This window comes from Pelodiscus sinensis, chromosome 19 (genome assembly GCF_049634645.1).
Source record: "Pelodiscus sinensis isolate JC-2024 chromosome 19, ASM4963464v1, whole genome shotgun sequence".
Taxonomy (NCBI): Eukaryota; Metazoa; Chordata; order Testudines; family Trionychidae; genus Pelodiscus; species Pelodiscus sinensis.
In genome coordinates, this window is record NC_134729.1 from 6,212,933 (window position 1) to 6,237,231 (window position 24,299).

General features: G+C 43.0%; 1 protein-coding gene across 1 annotated transcript in view; it reads right to left on the bottom strand.

Moving 5' to 3' along the window:
- Positions 1-5,196: 5,196 nt before the first annotated feature.
- LARP4 (La ribonucleoprotein 4) overlaps positions 5,197-24,299 on the bottom strand; it is a 51,956-nt gene continuing 32,853 nt past the window's right edge. Inside the window, 7 exon segments of the mRNA XM_075902050.1 lie at positions 5,197-9,831; positions 9,834-10,065; positions 10,451-10,616; positions 10,928-11,049; positions 11,594-11,752; positions 15,232-15,280; positions 19,096-19,329. Of these exon segments, the coding sequence (XP_075758165.1) occupies positions 9,620-9,831; positions 9,834-10,065; positions 10,451-10,616; positions 10,928-11,049; positions 11,594-11,752; positions 15,232-15,280; positions 19,096-19,329 (1,174 nt within the window). The 3' untranslated portion in view covers positions 5,197-9,619.

The following is a 24,299-nucleotide window of genomic DNA, read 5'->3' on the forward strand; positions in this document are numbered from 1 at the left end:
CGGAAATGCTATGCTGCTCCCATTGGGGCAAAAGACCTCTTGTGCAAATGCTTTTGCTCAAGAGGGCCAGTGTAGACAACGCAGTATTGTTTTGTGCAAAAAAAGCCCCGATCACTAAAATGGCGATTGGGGCTTTCTTGCGCAAAACTGAGTCTAGATTGGCACAGACACTTTTCCACAAAAAGTGCTTTTGCGGAAAAGCATCTGTGCCAGTCTAGACGCTCTTCCGTTAAAAGCATTTGCGGAAAATCATGCCAGTCTAGACGTAGCCTTCATGTTTGTCGAACCTGCTCTTACTCTCTAAGTGCTGGAGGTTCCACAACCTTCTCAGTCAATTCATACCAGTGCTTATCCAGCCCACGAGGAAACTTTCCCCTAAAGTCTAACCTTAAACCTCCTTTGCTGTAACCACTACTTCTTGTCTTATCCTCCAAAGTTAACAATTTTTCTCCCTTGCTGTAAAACTTTCAAGAACGTAGGTCCAACTCACTCCTCTCTTACCCTGACAATTTTTCCTCCATCTTCTCACAAGCTTTAATTCCTAATTCATTGTTCATTCTCTTCTCTGTGCTTTCTCCCATTTGTCTACATCATTTCTGAAATTACACTCAGAAATGGACACAATACTCCAGCTGAATCAGGGCCAGAGTATTCAGAATTGTACAATTTCACATGTGAGTTCCTTTAGAACTAGCTGTAGTAAGTTGAACTAATTGATAGCTTACATATGTACTGAATAACCAGAGCACAGAATATGACACTTTTTTTTTTTTTAAATAAACTCCAGCAGTAATCCCAGCAATTACAGCTCAGTAGGTTTATATTTGTAGTTAGGAAATAAAGAACAGAATTATAATAATCAAGAACAGAATTAATGAGACACAAATGAACATGATTTGTTGGGGGAAGGGAGTCAGTTTTTGAAAAGGGAAATCATGCCTCGCTCACCTACTAGAATTCTTCAACAAGCATGAACAATGTGGATCAAGTAGAAATAGCGTGTGTAGATGTTCAGAAAGCTTTTACAAAGTCCATCACCAAAGGCTCTTAAGCAAAATGATCTGTCATGGCCTAAAAGGGATGGTCCTCTCATAGATCAATAGGTAGTTAAAAGGGTATGACGGGTAGGAAAGAGTTTTCAGGACAGAAGTAAACAAATTGTCATGGCCCCCATGACTGTACTGGGACCAGTACTTCGATATATTAATATGTTACCTGGGAAAAAGTACTTTTTTCAAGTGGCAAAATCTGAAGATACAAAACTACTCAATAGTTAAGTCCAAAGCAGACTGAAGAGTTAGAGGATTTAATAAAATGGAGTTACTGGGTAACAAAATGGCAGTTCTAATTCAGCATTGAGAAATACAAATTAATGCACATTGAAAAAAATAATAAATTAGTGGTTGCCGTTAAAGAGAGCTTGGAGTAATCATCATGAATAGTTCTCTGAAAACATCCACTCAATATGCAGCATCAGTGTGGAAAGCTAACAATGTTGGGAATCATTAAGGAATAGACAAGACAAATATAGACATCCTGGTATGCCAACATACTGAATACTGCATGTTGTGACAGGGTGTACCAATTCCTCACTGGGTCAGTAAGGGTTAAGCAGAACTGCCAGTCTGAGAGCACCCCTTCCCCACAGCCCTATTAGGCATGCTCCAACTGGAGAACCAGTATAAAAGCCAGTGGAGCAGCTCAGTCAGGACTGACTACCACAGAGAAAAGAGCTGCTGCCAGAGCTTGGGAGGAGGGAAAGATGCAGCAGACAGACCTTGCCGTGTAGGCCAGCTGTCAGAGACTAGCCAGGGAAGCGCCCAGCCTGGCCGACGCAAGTGGAGGAGACACGGACAGTTGTGAATCAGGTAGAAAGTAATCCAGGGTGGGGAGCTGGAGTCTCAAGAGCTTAGTGTGTTGCGGGCAGATTCCCCACTGACCTGAAGGGGGGGGGACACCAACCACTGATAGGGCCTTGGGCTGGGAACCAGTGGAGAGCCAGGGCCCGGGTCTCCCTACCCCACTCTCCTTGTACACACAGAGAATGTTACCTCTGGAACTACTGACTTTGGGCCTCCAGGCCTGATTGCCCCGTGAATGTGGGGTTGTTATCGACTGGCTGCTGGGCCTTATTGTCCTGCACATATGGGCTTGTTATTCATAGAATACTAGGACTGGAAGGGACCTCGAGAGGTCATAGAGTCCAGTCCCCTGCCCTCATGGCAAGACCAAATACTGTCCATCCCTGAGACATTTATCTAACCTACACTTAAATATCTCTACAGATGGAGATTCCACAACCTCCCTGGGCAATTTATTCCAGTGTTTGACCACCCTGACAGTTAGGAACTTTTTCCTAATGTCCAACCTAACCCTCCCTTGCTGCAGTTTTAGCCCATTGCTTCTTGTTCTATCCCCAGAGGTCAAGATGAACAAGTTTTCTCCCTCCTCATGACACCCTTTTATTGACTCAGGCCAGTGGGCCCTATTGCCTGGTGAACTGGGACTAACTACTGACTTTGGCTGCTATGTCAGACTCCAGCATGGGGATACCTGGGGTTGGTACCATTCACGAGGTGGAGCACATTGATAGGTTCCATGCCCCACCTCAGAGGGTGCTGTGCGTACTAGTCTTGTGACACATGCCTATCTAGTCATCTCGCCTAAAAATGGACGACCGGACCCACATGCAGTATTCAATCCCTGGTATTCCAACATATTGATGTGGAAATATTGGAATTAGAATAGATTGAGGTCAGAGCAACAAAAATGCTAGGAGGATGGAGCTTCCATATGAGATTAGTAAGACTGGGACTTTTCAGCTTAGGAAAGAGCTGGTATGATAGAGATCTCAAAAATCATAACTAGGGTAGAGGAAGTAACTCTTCCTTATTTACACCTCATAACACCAGAACTAAAGGGTCAAATGACATTAATAGGAAGCAAGTTTAAAAGAAAACAGAAGGAAGTATGTCTTTACACAATGCACAGTCAAACCTTTCAAACCCTTTGCCTCAGGATGTCATGAAGGTCAATAGTAACAGGGCTCAGAAAAAGAACCAGATAAGTTAACTGAAGCTAAGTCCATCTGTGGCTATTAGCCAGGATGGGCAGGGATGCAAAACCATGCATTGAAGTGTCACTGTCCCCAGCTTCTAGCAAGCGGAAGGGGCTATGTGATAGATCACTTTATTACCTCCAATTCTGTTCATGCCCTCTCTGGCACCAGGTATTGACCAGTCAGACAACAGGATACTGAGTTAGATGGATGGTTTGTCTGACCCAGTATGGCTATTCTTATGTGAACATGTGCAAACTATTGGACTCAGGACATCTGGAGCAGCCCCTGTCCACAACAAATGGGAGGTGGGGGGGAAAAAGCTGAAGGCAGGGATGCTCCAGCCTGTCTGAGGCAGGAGTTGCTCCAGGCAGGTTGGCTGGAATGCCTCCTCCCCCCCCCCCAATTGGTTAACCAGTTAAACTTCACATTTAACCCATTAACCAAGTTACACATGGTTTTACATTCATTCTCTGTTCAATCACATCTTCTGGCAATTGGAGTTTTAGGGAAGGAATCACCCAGAATAGCCCTGCTCTGTTCACTACCCTTAAATCATGTGCCACTGGCCACAGAAGATGGAATGGTGAGCTACATGGACCACTGGTCTGACCCACTGTTGTGTTCATATGTTCCCACAGCCCATTCAGACAATAGCCAAGACTGTAACGAAGTTCAAAAGAGTTACATAAAGTAATGGAAGATAGCCATTGATGGACCTATTAGGCAGGATGGACAGGGATGGTGTCCTCTGTGCGCCCATCTGGGAATGGGCAACAGTGGCTAGATCACTTGAAGATGACCTGTTTTGTTCATTCCCTCTGAAGTACCTGGTATTGGCCACGGCTTAACGACAGGATAGTGGGCTAGATGGACCTTTGGTCTGACTCAGTATGGCCCGTTCTTATGATAGTACAGAAAGTGTCCAATGATGCTAACTACAGCGGAGTATCCATTCACTAGCCCTTGGTCTGCGACCACTTTCTATGGCATCAATACTGGGGCCTCTGTAGCTATAAAACAGTGCTGCTTAGGGCTCTTGTGATTGATAAGAATCAGACAGAAGATTTATCAACTAAATAGCAGCATACTCCTGCACAGGTCAATCAAAAGAGAATGGATTCAAGGAAGAAACGAAGGCTTGTGACAGCAGTATGCTCACACTCTCCTCCCTATCAAGCACAGAGGACAGATGGTAAGACTAGTTCAGCAGGTCAAACTGTATTGGTTCACATTAAAAAAAAATGGTTGTGACTGAAACTGTTACAATATGGAAACCACTGCTTTAATCACAGACAGCTTGTTTCTAGTTCACTCTACTTAAAATTTCCATTCTGTAGGGTCTTAGGGTCAATTTCCACTGCATCCATGGCCCTGTATACCCAGTACAACATAAACAGGGCAATCAAGTTACAGATTGAGTACCATCGAAAGGTGAGGCCATTAAGATTGCTAAAACAGAATTACGAATGGCACATTTTTATCTTGTCATACAGTTATGGCACATAGCTTACGTACACTTAACCATGTGTACAGGCAGGTTGACAGAATCCACCTTGACACTCTTTGGAGCAAGACAGGCTTCTGCTGTGGGCTAACAGCTGTGGAATCCCCTACTGCCCTCATGTCGTAGTCAAGAACAAAACAAAAGTCATCCCACACCCAAGAGGCCTTCCCAGTAGGTTAAACATTTTCTATCTTGGGTTCCTCTTTGAAAGAGGCTCTAGATGAAGAATGAAGGAAGTCCTATCAAGTGCTTGTACAGTGACCTGTTTTGTGCTAGAAATGCAGAGACAGTAGCTTACTCATACTTTTATTTTACCTGCTATCAATGCCTTCCTGCTCTCAAATATGGAAAGGAAAAACTGGTCCATTCACAGTTGACACATCACCCTGGAATCAAGTCCTCACTTTTTCCTTTCCAGAATAAATCTGAACTACTGTCCCTGTACTATTTTTCTTCAATCTTTCCATCTTAAGAAAGAGATCCATCTTCTTACCTGTAACATGAAACAACACTCTCAACATGGCAAGGATAGCAGACATTATGCAATGTTCGCAGGCATGTATGAAAAGTAGTATTAGCAGCCATTTAACATCAGAACAGCATCTCCTTGTGAAATCAAAAGACAACAGGCTTGTTTCTTTAAATCAGCTTTATTTTTCTAACTGTTAATTCAATTTCCCATAGCACCTTGGCAATGTCAAAAACAAATACAAATACATGTATTATCATTTTAACATTTAAAGCATGAACCTACTTTACAGAAATTTTGGACAGTTTTGACAATGGACAGAATATTGAAGCCAGACAGATAAGTTGCTTTTTTTTTTTTTTTTTTTTTAATCACTTTTACTGAAGTCCTACCACTTTGAAAAGAGATAGTAAATGCCAAGGGAATGTCAAATCGTCTGGGAGGAGTGAGATGCCATTAGTCACTTAAACTGATTACCTGAATATTTTGTATTTTATAAAAATTAGAACAAAAGCCGTTGGTGCACAATCTGTTTACATGTGAAGTTGCATCTTTTGATATTGTATCCATAACTGAAGTTCCATAAAAATAAACCTCTAGTTTTTAAATATAAAATTGTAAGTTGTTACAGGTTAGTTTGCAGATGGATTTTTCAGAAATAATCTTTAACTCCTTTCAAGTCCTCCCAACAGTATAGTAAAAAACAGACTCATATGATGTCTTGAAGTGTCTATGCCGGGGTCACTTAAGAGCCAACTTTAAAAAAAAAAACAAAAAAAACAAAAACAAACACACACACACACAAATAAAATCATGTACCATCCTAAAAAGGAAGCTCAGACTATGCGATATATACACAACAAAAGCATGATAAATCATTCAGATTAATGGCAAAATTATTATTTCAGAAGGAAATATCAAAAATCAGAAACCAAATGTCTATTTGCATATCTGTTGCAATCAAGGATTTACAAAATAAACTCAGAAGCAAGTTTTCCTCAGAAGTGCATTTCTGTTGCATCCTGTTTGTAATACAATGGTTCATTTTACAAGTTTAAAATATTGTCTGTACACAGATTTTACCCAAGCGAACGTTCACCTGGGATAACAGTTAAAAGAAAAAAAAAAGACATTTTAAAGATATAAGTGGATATTGACAAAGTAGTAAGGCCATAGCTATTTAACTACAGTAAAGCATCAATTAAGTCAATTAATTGCTATTGATCTGCCACAATATCATCCTTGTTCTCTTCTGCTTAATAGGATGGGTTATTTTATTTTACCTACTGCTAAAATTGCACCACCACACTGTGCCAAGCTAACTTGGTTATTTAAAAAAAAAAAAAAAAAAAAAAAAAACAGCAGGAATGTATGACGTTATAAAACCAACTTAATTTTCAAAATTAAATTTTTGCACTTCAATTTTACAATCAGTCTCTCCTTCCCCTGCCCTAACCACCCACACCCACAAAAGGCCCAATCTTTTCCACAAATCAAGTGGAAGTTTAATTTGAGCAATACATCTTTGTAGCTAATCAAACAGACTAATTTTGGAAATGTGACAATTCATGAAACTAAAAATTGAGCTGTATTTTTTGTGCGCTTTAACTACAGTCAGTAGGTAAAAGAATGCCTGTGCCCTGTGTGGTGAAAATGAAAGAGTTACTAAGAATCCATCATCTTCAGTAGCTCAATGAACCTTTGTGGAAGAAGAGCCAGTCATGAGGCACTTCAGCTGAAGACAATAGAGTTTCACAAGCAACTCTGCAAAATCTGGCTCTCAAATGGTCTTTTTGTCCTTGTTTCCAATAGTCTGTCAAACAGGAAAACTTGGTGGGCAAGAAACAAGAATTTGCTTGCGACTATATCTGGAGAATGAGAAGTAGCAGCTAGCCTATGTTATGTGTTTGCCATGCAATACGAGTACTGCAGGAGACCTTGCACACAAAACTAGTTTTCAAAGCCTTTATATTTACTTTATTTCCCCACCAACACCAAACACCCCCTAAAAAAGACAACAGTATGCATGGCAGTGGCAGAAGGAAGGGAATCCTAATGTTAAGTCTTTGCACACCAGTATCAAATAGTTTACTTATGGTGAACTCCCTAATCTGATAGAATTAGAATATGCTTGGGAAAAAAGCCAACAAATTTACAGACTTATTTGCATACACTATACAAGACCATAATCTGTTACTGGAAAATGCACATTTAAGACATAAAACATTCCTTTCACACCAAGTTTTTCCAATCACCTTACAAGTAAAAAGATTGAGCTGTAAGGTTTTTTTTTAATACATCTAATAAAAGGAAAAAGCTACATTTTACAACTGTCAGAAATACTCAAATTCTATCTTCCAGCTCAACAAGCTCTATGCACCAATTTAAAAGCAGATGCCCACATAGGTCAAAATTAACATGCCAGTTTAGCCAAGCTAGGCGCCAGAGATTGTACATTTGCAAAAGTCTCTTACCAAAGAGATCTTCCTCTTAATTGCAACCAGCTCATGGCTGCTATTAGAATTCCAACACATCGTTCACTCTGCAATCAAAGTGCACATTACCCTAATATTGGTGACTATTATACAGAATACATGTTATTTTTCCACTGTGTGCAGTAATTAAATTTATAAAATTATTTATAGAAAGCAGCTTCTTTGATATTTGATGCATTTCACAGAGCTCTTAACCTGTTTAAATACTTAAACTTCCTTGTATCATTACCATCAAATGTAGCATTATCCACGTAAACTGAGACAGGTTTGTAAGCATTCTTAAATAATAGATTTGATCCATGATTTTGGTAATTAAACCCCTGAACCTAGTACGGGTAGTTTACAACTGAGTAATGATTGTTTTAATGTACGCAACATGCACAAAACCAACAGTTAACTGCATTAATATAGGACTCATGAATCAAATCAAAAGCAACTGCCAAGCTGAATAATAAGTTAGAGAAATGACAACTCTGGCTTTATATATATATATATATATATTTATAAAAATAGATACAAGAGTTCTCAAAGCAGTTGATGGGAGTAAGAAGTCACCAGGGTTCACCTGGCTAAGAAATCAAAAGGTGAAGATTTCACAGTTAACATAATTTTAACTGTCATTTACATATCGTAAACATCTTAGTAATATATGCTAGTGATGCCATTAGAATGAATGTATCAACTGAATTTTCCAGTGTGTTCACAACTTACAGCTTTAAATTTGTACACTTCCTATTCCCTAAAAGAAAAAAAAAAGTACAATTCTTACTGCTGTGAGCTACTTTTCTTAACACTTTATACAGAACTCTGAATGTGGGCATGCTTATTTTGGCAAATTAATGCATTGAATTTTTCCTGTTGCCTTTAGTCATTTATGGTAATTAGCTCAAACTCAACTGCCTACTACCCAATAGTGTTGTGAATTTAGTCAAAGTAATCTCTTTGAAATTAAAATTAAAACCTCATGGCCTTTGTTCCACTTTAAACTGTTAGTTCCAAGCAATTAAAAAGTCAGGAGCTACTATCTGCTGTAGAGTTTCCCTAATACGTATACTATAATAGTGCTTAACACTAATCCAGAGAACCAATCTAAGTCACTATATGGAAACTTGGCCATGCCCCCCCAACTGCTGAATGTCTCACAGGAAATCAAAAGCCTCAATTTCAGACCCATTTGGGGCTTTGAACCTGCCCTCAAGAGTCCCACCTGCAAAGGAGAATTCCTTGAGTGCAACTGAAAGCTCAGGCCCTTCACCTATGACACTACCACCACCGGGGTGCAGTCTTCCATTAACTGGGCCTGCCTCAGGAAAACACCAGATAAATGCACACAAGTCTATAATAAAGGGGTTAGAGAAAACAACATTTAAGCAATAAAAAAAATTAAAATGCTGCCCTCAATTGATAGGTAAAGGGAAAATTAAAAATCCCAAACATGTCTCCCTTCCCCCTTCTTGCATCTAGGATATCAACTATTCTTACTGTTCTCATGGTCTGATCTGCAAACAGATCTCTAGTAAAATCAGAGTTTAAAAAGCTTGCTGAATGAAATATTAGTCATGTCAAAAAACTACATTTCAATCTGGAATTACAAAGTTCTAATACAGTAGTGCATTCAGGTTTTGGTTTTTTTACCATCATTGACTAAATCATGACATAACAGTATATGGCTGCACGCACTCAATTCAAGCACACCGACCAAGCATCTCAGTTGTGGACCTGCTTTGCAATGCAAGGCCATTAATGGCATACATCTCACCCTATAAGCCAAACATTAAATAGGTTTAAAAAAGTAACTTCTAATTTTACAGAAATGCTTTTTTTTTTTAAATCCAAAAAAATAATATTCTCTTGCCCTCTTCCTTATACACTGAGGGACATGTTATGACATTTTTTTCATCTTGTCAAAACACTAATTCACAACCTCAAAGTTGATTTCAGGCAGGGAACCCTCTGCAAAATTAAAAAAAATACAAAAATTATAATCTCTATATATTTATATTGATTGAAATCCTCCAGCATTTGTGAAATCACTTTTAGAGATGAATTTTGGGACCCTCCCCACCTTCTCCACACTCAAACCGTATACTCTAGTTCGGTATTCGTGTTCCCCGAATACCTCCTCCTGATGGTCTGTCTCCTGTGCTGCTCTTTAGTCCACAGCTCAAATTAAAATAGAAAAAAAAGTTGATGAGTTTTACTTTGGTGATCGGGGTGGCACATACTGCTCCTTGCCGATACGCCGAGGTGCTCCCTGAGGTGAAGATCTGCGTCCAAACTGGCGCCTCTGTTCCCTGATTTTTCCAGCAGGTCCCCTGGGAGGCCCATTGCCTCTGAACCCAGAAAGATCCTTTGCCGCCCGGCCGTCAAGCTTCTCATGAGCCCTCTCTGAAGCTTTTTCAGGAGTATTGTTTTCTTCATTTTTGGCAGGGGGAGCTACATTGGTACGAAGCTCCCTAAGTGGCTGAACAGGAACTGGAGTGGGCTCCTTCGGGGGTTTCTGGCAGACTTCAGCATAACTGAGCTTGCGCGGCTCCTTTGGGTGCCAAGGGTAGAGAAAGAAGAAGTTTACACATTCTGCTGAAAACAACCTATACCTGAAAGGTCTTCAAGAATACCCCAGGCACACTTAAAAGAACACAGTGTCAGAACATGCACTGCTTATTCTTGAGTACCTAGTGGAAGTTCAAAAACCAGAATCTACATGAAGCTGTTTGCTCCTGGACTGGGGAATACTATGATCATGTCTGAGGGTAGAGCAGAAAGGGAAGCACACATCCACAGACTTCAAATGGGGAGTACCATGATCTGTTTTAGGGGTGGAGAGTAAAGTTACCCGATTTTCTAGCCACCAGCCTCCAGTGTGTGGAAGTAAGTTTACTAGATAGTGCTGAGTTCCTACCCAAAGCAGCTGACCTTACCTGTACTGTCACAGTAAGTGCTGCATTTCCACTGGTAGCAGATGTAGTATTTGTCCTCTGTGGCTTTGCAGCACTGAGGGGACGTACAGACACAGGTGGAGAAGTGTGGCTTATAACATCCTTCTGAGCAGGGACTGCTTCTGGCTTCTTATCTGTCTGAGTTGTGCTAACAGATTAAACAAGATAGTTCAACATTAAAATCTGTTTTAGAGGTATTTCAGTTTCAGGAATGCCTTTTTCTCTTCCTTCAAGTCACTACCTTCAAGTTTTAACTGAGCAGGACGCCCAAGGTTTCCACCAAGTTTGGAACAGTCAACAACTTTTCAGAAGAACAGAGGCCTCTATCAAAAGCATCCAGCATGGAGAGGAACTGGAGATAATGCTCTGTTACAGTAGAACTAACCAAGACTTCCCTTCACACTACACACCAGCTTCTTTCTAAAGACACTTCTCAAATTAGCCTAGCCAATTACATACCTTAGTGTAGACACCTCAGCCCTGCTTGGTAAGCTCACACTTGTGAGAGGTTGCTGGACAGGACTGTGTGCCTGCTCTTCTTGAGCAGATGCAGGACAACTGACCACCAACTCTTTGCACTCCTGAAGAGAAGAAAAATTTTAAAACTGCAGAAGGATCACAGTCAATATACCAATACTAGTGTTAGACACCATAAAACTTAATGGTCACCAGACAATAAAAATGTAAAGTTAAATATACATGTACAGTAGGAATTAACCCTAAGATCGATCTCTCTAAAAAAATTTTCTTGTGGGACCAGAGTAACGTCATCACATCACTCTGCATCTCACCAGCCTCCTATCTCCCTCCCTTGTAGCGGCTGGCGGGAGAGAGCCTGAGGCCTTGGCCCGGCCCCCCTCCCTCAACCCTGCCTGCATCTGGGGAAGAACTGAGACTGGCCTGGACTCACCTCTCCCCCTCAGGGGCGGAGACTGCAGGCCAGGGCTGACATACCTCAGCCTGGCCCTCCCTGGCAGCTGGGGAGGGGGGGGGCAAGAAGAGAGTTGGCAAGTGTAACGAGCAGGGGGGCACAGACTTCTAGTAAGCCTGAAAAACGTTAAGGACATGTGGACAAGGAGTGAAATTAATCATCTCGATGTGCACTTCAGAAGTAGAAGCAAGTACCTTCTCTTTGCCAGTTCCTTTAACGATGTCGGACATCCTGTTTTCCAGCACAGCCTCCTCTTGTATTTTTGCTGTACTGCCAGGCAGGGGAGGGAAATTTGATGCTAGTAAGTCAAACTTTGGTGTCTGAGTCTTTGTTTCTACAGAAGACTGAGGTCGCTAGAAGAAGAGAAAAGTCAGTTAACGTACACTATGTAACAATGTCACCTTGTAACGTGAGCCTATAAACAAAGCCTGCATGAATACAAATGCCTAATGGGCTCTACTCCCAAGAGACACTGTGATCAACTGAATGTAGCATCGTCCTGTCGCGCCCAGAAGCCAATATCCTGTACTGGCAGCTCCTTCTGGCCGTGGTACTGTACAACCTCAGATAGGACATGCCGCAGCTGGGGGTACTAAAGGTGCACTGCTGACGTGAGATGCCAGCTCCTGGTTGTGATGGAACAATGCTCCCCTCTGTTGACCGTAGTGTCTCTACTGAGTAGAGCTCTGCAGATGTGTGGTTTCTAATGTCTAATCATGGCTAGACATTTGTATCTGCACAAGGCTCTACCTAGAAACATTTCAAGCTAAGAAGCATCAGGACAGCTCTTGAATGGAAGGCTATCGAACACCACACCCCATATATCAGGACATCTTGACGATTCAGGGATACATCTTTCTCACAATCAGTATGCAGCACATGCCTGATAAGTGCCAAGGCAGTGACATTTTTCACAATATAAAGAACACTGGAAATTCCCTATCATTTTAATAGGACTTAGAATTTGGCCAGGAAACATGAAACTGTAGTAATTCAATTTGCCTCCCTATACTCATTTTGCAGTTTCACTTAAGTAAAGTGTTTAATAACTGCCTATATAGAGCATAAAAAGGATTATGTATCACCTCCAACTCTTGTCCCTCAAGATAAGTTGCACACATCCGCTCCATTTCGGGTGTCTGTGTGACTGCATCAAAGTGAACTTTTCCCATAGCTCTGCTTACAGGGAGAGCACATGATGCCTTCACCTACTTCCTTCTGCTAGACAAAGGAAATGTGGAGCCCTAATCCTCCTCCCACCACCATCCTTTCACACTGAAAGCTTGCATTCAAAGTGATTCTGATGGAGAGTGGAAGGAGGGTAGATTGAGGAAAGGACATGAGTAACATCTCCAAGAACCGTTACAGACTAAGTGTATAAACCCTCCCTACCCCCACCCCATCTTCCAGTTCTGTCAAATGTGTATTCAAGTCTAGGTCACTCACAAGCAGCTCCCAATAGAGGTGGGTAATAAGTCTACCTAAACAAGGATGGCGCTATTTCCCTTCCAAATTTAGAATTGTTGCTGGAGGCCTAAGAGTACAACGTTTGGTAAACAACTGAACCAAAACAAAGACCAGGCAACAGATGTGTACATGTCACTGACCCTGAAGACCACTGAAATTCTGATGCAGAGAACATTCGCATTTTGTAGTAGATCGTGCTGTAAACAGGAGCTGCAAAGGAGAGCCTAAACTTACCTGGAGAGTGAGGAAAAAGTTAAACTAACCTTAAGCTATTCTGCATCTGAGGGAGGGGGCTTTGGATATTGAGCCAATGAAATGAAGCGCAAGAATTTCAAACTGAGGAGCAGCAGTCTCCTTCGTTAGAGAGACGGGGATCTTCTCCAGGTACAGAGGGAAGAAACCAACTCATCAGAATGTAAGATTAGGAAAAAGTTTAGGTAGTCCATAAGGGTTTATTGTTTTCATTATTTAAGGTTTGGAACTTATGTTTGAGCTGGTTAATTGCTATTTCACCCACCCCCCCGTATCCAAGAAGTAATCCCAAGAATTTGGTTTCAATTCATGACTTTTTAACACCAAGCCATTTACTATTCTTGCAACAACAGTCTTGTTTTAATAATTAAAAAAGTGGGGTTTTTTTGTTCTGTTAACTGGCACTTGTTGAACTTGTATGTCCTTAAGCTTATGTGCCTGGCTGCAGACGGGTTACCAGAGAGCAAGCAAGCTCAGGTTCATTGTTCTCAGGGAGGCTGTTCATGTTTGTTTTTCCAACTGCTGGGGAAGGAGGTTGAGGGTTTTGCCCTCAGGGAAGAGATTCCAAGAGATTTCTTTCCTGGAAAAAGTATTAGTACACTTGGTGGTGGCAGAGCCAATGGATTTCATGGGAAACTGAAGGGAAAACTTTTCTATCTCTAGGAACTGCAGAGACAGGATCTGACTTTTTGTTTTGCTAGCCGGCCCCCCATCACCTACACTCGAAGTGCCAGGTTAGGGAATTCAGCCGACATCAGGGCCAGATTAAGGCATGGGCTAGCTGGGCAGATGCCCAGGGTGCCAACCTATGGGGGGGGGGCGCCTGATGGCAGCTGTAAGGGGCGCGCAGCACCCGACTCCCGGACTACAACAGCTCCCAGTGGCCACCTGGGGTGGGAGCTGCGTTAACCCCCGCAGTGCTGGCCAGCAGCGCCCTCCCTCCCACAGCCGCAGAGCCCTGCGCGACCAAGCTCGGCTCGCCTCGGGTGGCCTCGAGCTGTGCGCCAGCGGTGGTAGCCAGGATGGGCCGTGCCGGGCACAAGTGTCCTGCCGCCACCAGCTCTACGCGCTCTCCCCATGCGCCAGGAGGGGGCGGGGCCGTGCATGCACCCTCCCCCAACCCAGGGCACAATTAACCTGTCTGCCCGGGGCACCAGAATGGCTCAGTTTGGCCCTGGCAGACTCACACGAAAACAAAACCAAGAAGAAATCCTCTCAAAGCAAACAGTTTTCCCTCTCATTTGCTCAGGGAAAATGTAGAGGAAATCTATGCTCTTTAGGATCTGTTCAAGTGAAAAACTGATGTGTCATGAACTTCTAGGGCTATGTCTAGGCTACATGGCTCCGTTGATGAAGCCATGTAAAATAGTTTCTTTGACTGTGGCGAATAAGCAGGGATTTAAATAATCCCCGCTTCATTAAACTAAAAATGGCTGCCACGCTGTGCCGACAATCAGCTGATCCAGCACAGCACAGCGCGGCGCGGTCGACAAGGGAAGCCTTTGTCAACCGCTCCGGTAAACCTCATTTCACGAGGCACAGCCTAAGAGATAGACATAGTCTAGACATAGCCTAAGAGATGTAGGGTATGTCTACACTTGCACCCTAGTTCGAACTAGAGATGCAAATGTAGGCATTTGAAATAGGCAATGAAGCGAGTTACTCCCATCAACAGCTGTTTCGAAACGCGCTGGCGAAATCATGCTAATGAAGCACGGGATATTTAAATCCCCGCTTCATTGACTATTTCGAATGCCTACATTTGCATCCCTAGTTCGAAGTAGGGTGCAAACGTAGACATACCCGTAGTCTCTATCTTTGGAAGAATAAGGCTCGCGAGACTTCCAAACAAATAGTTTGATTCAAATGAAAACCTGAAACCACTTTGAGAGAAAACTGGGATATGTATGCAGGGCAACTTGTCCTTGTAACTAACAAACCAAAAACCCCACACCACACAGAAGGATGGAGCCATCAAATAGGGATGTGAAAGACTAGTCGACTAGTTGCTTTCTCCCCCTCCCCCAGGGGGGAGGAGAAAGGTGTACTTCAAAGCAGCAGCGTCTCTATCCCCTTCGCTGGCCCCCCCCCCAATAATGAAAATGGAACTTACTGAAAGACGGTCATCTTCTCGTCTTCTCCGACCTCGGAAAACATTCCTCCTTTGAAGACAAAAAAAGGGGGGGGGGGGGCGGGGGGGAGAATCCTCAGCAAGCATATTAACCTAGCTCCTAATTGTATCTCCCATAATGGGGAAGCATGTACCTGAAAGGGGATTCCTAAGTAACTATTCTTCCTCCTATAGTTGATGCAAAAGTTTTAAAAAAAAGTTATAATAGTGCCTATTGATCAGACCCAAAAAACTCCTGTTCTCCATTCTTAGGGACCTTACATGGTTTCCCAGTGCATTAACTTGTTTTGCAAACTAAACCGATGTCATCTTCGTCAGCAAGCTGTTTAGAAGGAGTGGACTGCTGTACTGCTTTAGCATTCTTTAGCACAGAGAGCTTACAAGCTACTCAAGATGCTGTTCCCAGCAGCTGAGGAGACTGTGGGAGGACCAAGAGAATCCAAAGATGCACAATTATCAGCTCCACTTTTCCACAACACTGCATTGTGGCATAAATATTCATAGAGCTTCACCCTTTCAATGATGGTGCCCCCAATGTGGAGATAAACTGTCTGAGTGAGCAAGCATAAACACTCTTTGGACATTGTGTGTGTCAGCTTTGGGCTATTAACAAAACTTGGCAGTTTAGACAAGGCCCAGAATTCTAAGTGTGATATAGAACAGAGTTTCTACAGAAACATGTTTTTCTTTAATAAAAAAGTTTTAACTTACAATTATAGGACTGGAAGAAACCTCATGGCAGGGTCAAACACCATCCAGATCACTCCTGACAGATGTTTGTCTAATCCACTCTTAAATATCTCCAGTGAGGGAGATTCCACAACCTCCCAAGGTAATTTATTCCACTTTTTAATAGGGATGTAAAAGGTTAACTGGTAAGCTTCTAATGGTTGCGGCTTACTAGTTCTGGTTAATCAGCAGGGGCTGGAGTAGCTCACCACAAGCAGGCGACTGCTCCAGCCCCACAGGGCTCCTATCTGTGGTGGGCCCAGGCAGATTCTCCAGGAGCACTCTACAGAGCCTGCAGCAATGCTGCCTCCTCCGGAGCAGGGCCAGCAGCAGCAGCCCTTGCCAGCGGTGTGCCTGAGGAGGAAGCTTATTTAAGCTTTATGCTGCAGAGCCCACAGGGCATGTAATGGCTTAAAAAATAGCAGTTACATTGTTAAAGGCATTTTTACATCTCTAGTTCTTAACCAACCTGAGAGTTAGGAAGTTTTTCCTCATGTCCAACCCAAACTGCCTGATGAAATTCAAGTCCATTGCTTCTTTTCCTATCTTCAAAGGTTATGGGGAACAATTTTTCTCTCTCCTACTTGTAATACCCTTTTAGGTACTAGAAAACGGCTATCATCTCCCCTCTTAGTCTTTTCTTTTAGTAACTAAACAAACCCAATTCTTCTAGTCTTCCCTCATAGCTCATGTTCTCTACACCTTTAATCATTTTTCTCTGGACCTGCTCCACATCTTTCTTGAAATGCAGCACCAGGAACTCAACAAAATACTGTAACTGAAGCCTAATCACCATGGAGTAGAGCAGAATTACTTCATGCCTTGCTTCCAACACTCCTACTAATGCATCCCAGAGTGGTGTTGGCTTTTTTTTTTTTTTTGCAACAGCATCACACTGTTGACTCGTTTACTTTGTGGTCCATCATGACCCCCAGATCCCTTTCTGGAGTACAGGCAGTCCCTGCGTTACGTACAAGATAGGGACTGTAGGTTTGTTCTTAAGTTGAATTTGTATGTAAGTCGGAAATGGTACATATTGTAGGGGAAACTCTAGCCAAACATTTCTCCAGAGCTCAGTTTTATTCTCCCACACCTCACTTCCCTCAGTCCTTTATTCTCAAGCTGAGGTGTCTGCTGAGAAAAGCCGCTCCGCGTCTCCCTAGTCTGCTGGGGGGAGGTGAGGGGGCGCTAGCTTGGCGTCTCCCTGGTCTGCTGGGGGGAAGCAGCTAGTGTGGGGTTGCCTCACCCCGTTTGTAAGTAGGGATCCGAAGTAAGTCGGATCCATGTAACCCGGGGGCTGCCTGTACTCCTTCCTAGGCAGTCATTTTCCACATGTGCAACTGACTGTTCCTCCAAAACACTTGCAACCCCTCCCAGCTTAGTATCATCCACAAACTTTATAAAAAGTGTACTCTGACAATATCTAAATTACTGAATAGAACTGGACCCATAACTGACCCCACCGGGACCCCACTCATGTCACTGCAGCATGACTGAATCATTGATAACTGTTCCTAGAGAGTGGTTATCCAACCATTTATGTACCCATCTTCTAGGAGCTCCATGTAGGTTCTAGTTCCTTAGTTTATTAATGAGGAAGATTATCAAAACCCATACTTAAGGCTAGATATACCACATCTACAGCTTCCCTCTTTTCCACAAGGCTTGTTACCCTGTCAAAGAAAGTTACCAGGATGTTCTGACATGTTCTTTACACATCCATACTGATACTTATATTATCTTTAGAGGCTTGCAAATGGATTCATTAAATTTGCTCCATTATCTTTCCAGGTACAGAAGTTAAGAGGACTGGTCTGTAATTCCCTGGGTTATCCTGATTTCCTTTTTTATAAATGGGCACTATATTTGCCTTTTCCCAGGACTTCTGGAATCTCCCCCATCATCCAGACATTTAAAAAAATGATGGCTAATGACTCAGGTATCTCTTCAGTCAACTCCTTGATTAGTCTAGAATGCAGTTAAATCAAACACTAGTGCATGGGTGGGGAACCTATGGCCCAGGGACCACAGCCAACCCCTGGCTTGCCTGGATCTGGTCCCCAAGGCTCGGGGCTTCCCCAGCATTGTCCAGATCCTGCATCCCCACCCCGACTCCTCCACCCCCATTCTGACCACAACCTCCCATCCCTAGCCCACTCCTACATGCTACCACCCTCCCAGACCCGCCCACCTCCAATCACCAGCCCACACCTGCACCCCCTCCAACCCAGACTGCACATCTCCGTTTGGCTCCTGCACACCCACCCACCCAACCCCAAGCCTACTAAACAGCAGCCCCCTTCCCACACCCCAAAGCCCTCATTTTTGGCCCCACACTAGAGCCTAGGGAGGCCCACAAAATCTATTAGCCCAGGATCAACCACGCTCTGGTTCACGAGGAGAATGTGGAGGAATGCTTTTCTGGTTCTCAGTCAGGGGCCCCAGTGACAGAGGTGTTCTCAGCGAGATGCTTTGTTTTGCTCCTCACTTTTGTGCAGCCCCACACTGATTTTTTTCTGTGGGTCAGCACACCCCTCCCCTAGTAGCTAGAAGACATCTAAACTAGATAAGGATAAGGATTTAACTTGATCTTTCCCTATTGTAGCTTCTGAACCTACCATATTTTCACTGGCATTCACTATGTTTCATGTCCAACCACTAACAATCTTGGTGAAAGCTGAAAAAGTCAATAAGAACCTCTGCCATTTTCACATTGTGTTATTATTTTTCCCCTCCTCATTGATTAACGGGCCTACCCTGTCCTTTTGTCTTCCTCTTGCTTCTACAAGGACATCTCTAAATACTACTAATTGTATGAATTTTCTATCTTTAGAGTTTGTAAAAAAATGAATGCTAAGTCCAAATGTTTTTAACCTCACTTTAGAAAGTTCAAAATGCATTAGGCTCAATTTGCTTGTTCAATTGAATGTCAATTCCTCTCTAGACCATTCCACAGGTAACTGAACAGTTGTGTTCAAAACCTGAAGTTATATTGCTTTATAAAAATTCAACTGGAGCGGGCTTCACAATTGTTTCCCCAACACCATGGTACAGCATTTCTCACACCACACAATTCTTTCATTGTGAAGAAAGAATTTCATTGATGCAATCCATTACCTGCCCCTGCCACTGTTGTAGTCTCCATTCTGTTCCATCTGTGAGGTGGGGTAATCCTTTGGAGAACAGACTTGTTCCTGCTGTCCTGTAAGAGTACTGGTATGTCGTTCTATACCAAAATTCCTCAAGTTACTTCTGTTCAGTGGTCCATCCCCCATCGACACTGTACCAACCACAGCTGCGCCCTCTGAACAGTGTTCCGAACTACCTGATGATCGGAAATTAGGCTTCACACTGTATGAGATACAATAAGAGGTTGGCATTACCACAACACAAGGATCAATAAGCAGAGTTCACTCCCACACAAGCTAGAGCCCATTGGATAATATGGCATGAAGTAATTAAAAAACACCATAAATAAATGTTCCACCTCCATTATTAAAAACATTCCACGAGGGACCATGCACCCTTGCCTAACTTGAAGGTCCAAGGACAAAACGCTCCTTTGTTCAGCTCCCAAACCATATAACTAGGCATCCTCAAACCACCTCTTCTCAGTAATCCTGAGTGGTCTTCCAGAAGTCCCTACCTGACAGTAAAAAAAGGTGACAGACAATAGAAAGCTCTGGAAAAGATCAAGAGTTAGGCAGTTAACACACTATCACTAACATACAAGTGAAATGGAGGGAGATGGACTGTGACTAGTCAAGAGCAGTGGTCTCCAGCCTCTTTACACCCAAGATCACTTTTTAAAATATAAGGGTGAGCCAAGATTTACCCCATCCCCAAGATCCCACCCCTTCCATGAGGCCCCACCCTCTGTTCCCCTCCTCTCCATCAGTTTCTGTCCCTAGCCCTTACTCACTCTCACTGGGCTGAGACATGAGGTGCGGACTCTAAGGTGGGAATGAGAGTGTGGGAAGAGCTGAGAGGTGCAAGCTCTGAGAGGGAATTTGGGTGCAGGAGGAAGTGGAGAAGGGGATGCTGGATCAGGAAGGGGGCTCCAGGCTGGAGAGTGTTGGGGTGCTGAGCCACAGGCTTGTGGATGTGAGGTGCAGGAGTTTGGGTTGGGGTATGTAAGGGGTACAGGGCAGGGAGGTTGGGAGTAGGATGGGCTTAGGACACAGATTTGCAGTGTGTAGATGGTGCAGGAGTATTGTGGCAGAAGACTGGGGATGTCGGAGGGCACGAGTTTGGGGATGAGAGGCTCAGGGCAGTGGGTTCTTGTGCATGATAGGCTCAGGTTTGGGATCTGTGCGCACGCGCATGCAAGAGTGTTATGATGCTGCAGCCAGATGGGGCTTGGCCACCAGGCTTCATTTTTAAATAAAATGTGTCAAACACAAAATGTTTCAGCATTGTCTATCTATGAGAGGGACAGGGAACCTGTTTTGAGTCAGGGGTCACTGACCCACAGAAAAGTCAGTGGGGCCACACAAGTGAGATGCAAACAAACAACCCCTCCAAAAACCCCTAAGCCTCACTAATGTGGCCCTGAGACACCTCCGCTCCCCACAACAGCCAGCGTGCTTCCTGAGAAGTTGGAGCTGGTGCACAGTCCTGGTGCACAGTCCTGGGACTCCTACTCCTCCCTCCCTGCAGGAAAGCAGGAAGCACAGGGAAGGAAGTCCCCAGCAGTGCAACAGACCCAGCATTCGAGGAAGCACACTGGCTTTTACGGGAAGAGGGAAGAGCAGCCCATGCACTTCCTCAGACACCGAACCTGGTTCGCAGCTGTGCGACTTCCCCCCTCTCCGCAGGAAGCTGGCGCTACCTCCATTTTCACAGGAGGTAGCATCAGCATGGGCTCCTTCTTGTAGGTGGGGTGGGGAGGTGGAATGCCTCGCGATGGACTGGTCATACCCCCACAATCAACGGTGACCACAGGTCTCAAGCAACAAGAAGTACAGAAAAGGAGAATTGCCTATGCAAGGGCAAGAATAAAACAGACGCCCTAATTCCACCACATTCAAGTGTAACCAATTTGTTACTTCAGTGGCTACCTAATGATAGCTGTGCATATTATCCTCTGCAAAATACAAGCAGCAGATTCCAAATGAAGCATTTCAAGATAATACAAGAGCATCCAATTCACAACTGTGAAAGTAGAGCATGGAACCAGAAGTGAAAGACAGATTAATAATCTCATTCTTCCGTGTACACTATACTACAATTGCCAATGCCATTTTAAATGACAAATGACCATTTGGCCACTGTTTTCTCTGGGTACTTCCTACATAGACTGTTTGATCTAATGTGCAAAAAGGTGCCTCTTTGGTTCTATAATGCAGGAAGTATTCCAGGACAGTCATCCATCCTACATTTTAAATCACGGCAGCTGATGTGCTGAGAAACACATTTTTCTGATTATTCTGAAGCCCATCTTATCTTGCCAATGCCATTTTACAGTCCTAATATCTGCAACACAAGGAAGCGGATTAAGTCAGTCCATGACAACAATCTAGGAGTTTGTCAGAGTATGAACCTTTCACTGCTGCACACGTGGCCATATTGCAACAAACTAGGCCAAATGAAGTTACACAAATGTTGGTTTGCATACCTTAAAGACAAAACAGTCAATATTTAATATTAAACTAGGGATTACCTACATGGAGATAAATTAAGCTCAGTTTACAGGACAAAAAGCTATGAAGAGGAAGCAGCATGTAACCACCTCTCTGGAAAAAGTTTCCTGAAACTGTAGGGGTAAGAGCAGGGATATGGAACAGAGCTGGCATAGTATTTTTTACCTCCAACACAATTTATTAAATAATCTTCAGCCACCCAATATGTGGCTTTTCTCCACCAACAAAATAAGATTTCAAGTGACCATCCATTTAGGCTCAAGGATTTTATTTTTGTTAAAAAAATTTCAAAAATATAAAAAGAAAAGTTCATAACTCAATAATTCAACATTGGTTTGTCAGAATGATAAATTTAAATCCAGAAAGGAACCACTGTGATCATCTAATATGTGCTCCTGTGTAAATATTACATTCCATTACCTTCAAACGTAAAGATTCCCCTGCAACCCAAACACTGCCACATTGTAAGAATTCACAAAGCGGCCTAGAAAGTGAAAGCTGTTTACTGCCAAAACAGAAAAACATTGTATTAAGTGGTGTTAAATATAGATGGGGGGGGGGGGGGGGGGAACCTTACATCTAATGCATCAGTGGATCTTAGCCCTTTCCAGATTGGAACCCCATATTATAATAAAAGAATTCTCCTGTAATCTATATTCCAGCAGATTTTACGGATCCATGCTGATGAAGCATATAAAGCAACACAAACTTAAAAAATATACCAAATTACCAAAGATGGCTGAGACTTTAAGGAACTCTTTGAACCCATCAGATTTAAACAAATATACAGAGCACCCTTTCCACACCCAGTAACTGTCCATCCCCAGATAACTACTGTCATCTGAAGAAGTGGGCTGTGCCCACGACAGCTCATAATACCGTCTACATGTTTTGTTAGTCTATAAAGTGCTACCAGACCATTTGCTTGCTGGTTTTTTTCCCCCAGTAAGGAACAGTCAAGGGAAATGGAAGAATCCCTGCTACTTGAGACATTTTCAATTAGACTAGTAGCCAGATGACATGAAATAAGTGCATTGGCAGGGAGCTTACTAGAGCACCTCATAAGATTTAGGATCAGGAATGGTCATGAAAAGCAGATTTGAGTTAAGTAATGTAAGTTTACCAGCTTGGAATCCATTCCAGGTAAAGGAACTCTAGATGTGTCATTCAGCCCTCAGATCTCATAATCTCACTGGTCATTGAGAAGGCCACACAATCTTAGTCTGGGCAGAATAACGAAAAGTAAAGGAGAAAAGGGCAAGAAGGTAAGTGAAAGAAAATGAAGGAAGCAGTAGAAAAGTGAGCAAGGAGATTGTGATGTAACAGATGCCCAGACTTTTGAATGTCAGACCTGTTCTCTCTGAGCGCGATACTTGATCATCATTGGGCCGACCCTCTAAGCATGCATCTCACTTCTCTTGATAGCACTCCAGCAGATGGGATGTTTCTCAGAGGCTTGTGCTATCCTCCTTTAATATATTGAAATCCTAGAAACAGGCTTTAAAGTTGCTATGGCATAAGGAAAGCTTCATATTAAGCTAACATGATGATGTGAAGGCTACAGCGCATCCTAGACAAAACATGTGTTTGGAACCAAGTTTCACATGGTTCCAATGAACCATGTAATCAAAGTACTTCCAACTTTCTTCTACCTGGAAAAAAAGGTAGGAGCTCAAAAATTATATTCCCTCTACTGAAAAGGCATTTTACAGTAGAGACTCATTTAAAAGTCATAACCCTTTAAAACTCTCACTGCTCTGGCAGGAGATTCTCTTCTAGAGACTGCACCATACAATAGAATTCCTACAATAATGCAGGAGCTACCTAGGAATAAGCATATGTTAGCTTCTTGCCACCAGTAGATATGGAGCTCTTAACTAAAGCCATAACATTATTGGGTACCGTTTCTGGACAACCTTGGACTCAGTAAGTCATCTCATTTCATAAGAGGAATAGTTTACACTATGCTCTGCTGGGCTTCAGGACAGAGCTCTGTCTAAAGAGCTATAAGATGGGGCTCCATGGTGAAGTTGAGGAACCTCTGAAGATTAAAATGAGAAGTTCTACATAAGAAGATGTGTCTTTCAACTATATGGAAAGAGGAGACCACTTGCCTTTTTTAGATATCCCTCTCCTCTTCAACAGCTACATAACTAACTTTTATAGCTGCTAAGTCAGAGAAAACATTTTGAAGAAAGATTGAAAAAAACTGAGTTTGTTTAGTCTGGAGAAAAAAGACTCAGGGAGCGGACATAAGTTTTCTACAAGGAGGAGGCTGGAAAATTTCTCATTATCCTCACAGGACAGGACAAGAAGCCATGTGCTTAAATAATAATATAAAATTTATAATATGTGGAGATATACCTATCTCATGGAACTGGAAGGGACCTTGAGAGGTCATGGAGTCCAGTCACCTGTCCTCATAGCAGGACCAAGTACCATGCCTGACAGATTTGCCCCAGATCCCTAAATGGCACCCTCAACGACTGAACTCACAACCCTGGGTTTAGCAGGCCAATGCTCAAACCACTGAGCTGTCCCTCCCTCCCTTCCAGGAGGTGTAGGCTGGACATCAGGAAAACTTCTGAACTTTCAGGGTAGCTAAGCACTGGAACAGAGACTAGGGAGGACATGGAATCTCCCTCATTGGAAGTTTTTAAGGACAGAAGAGACTTACAT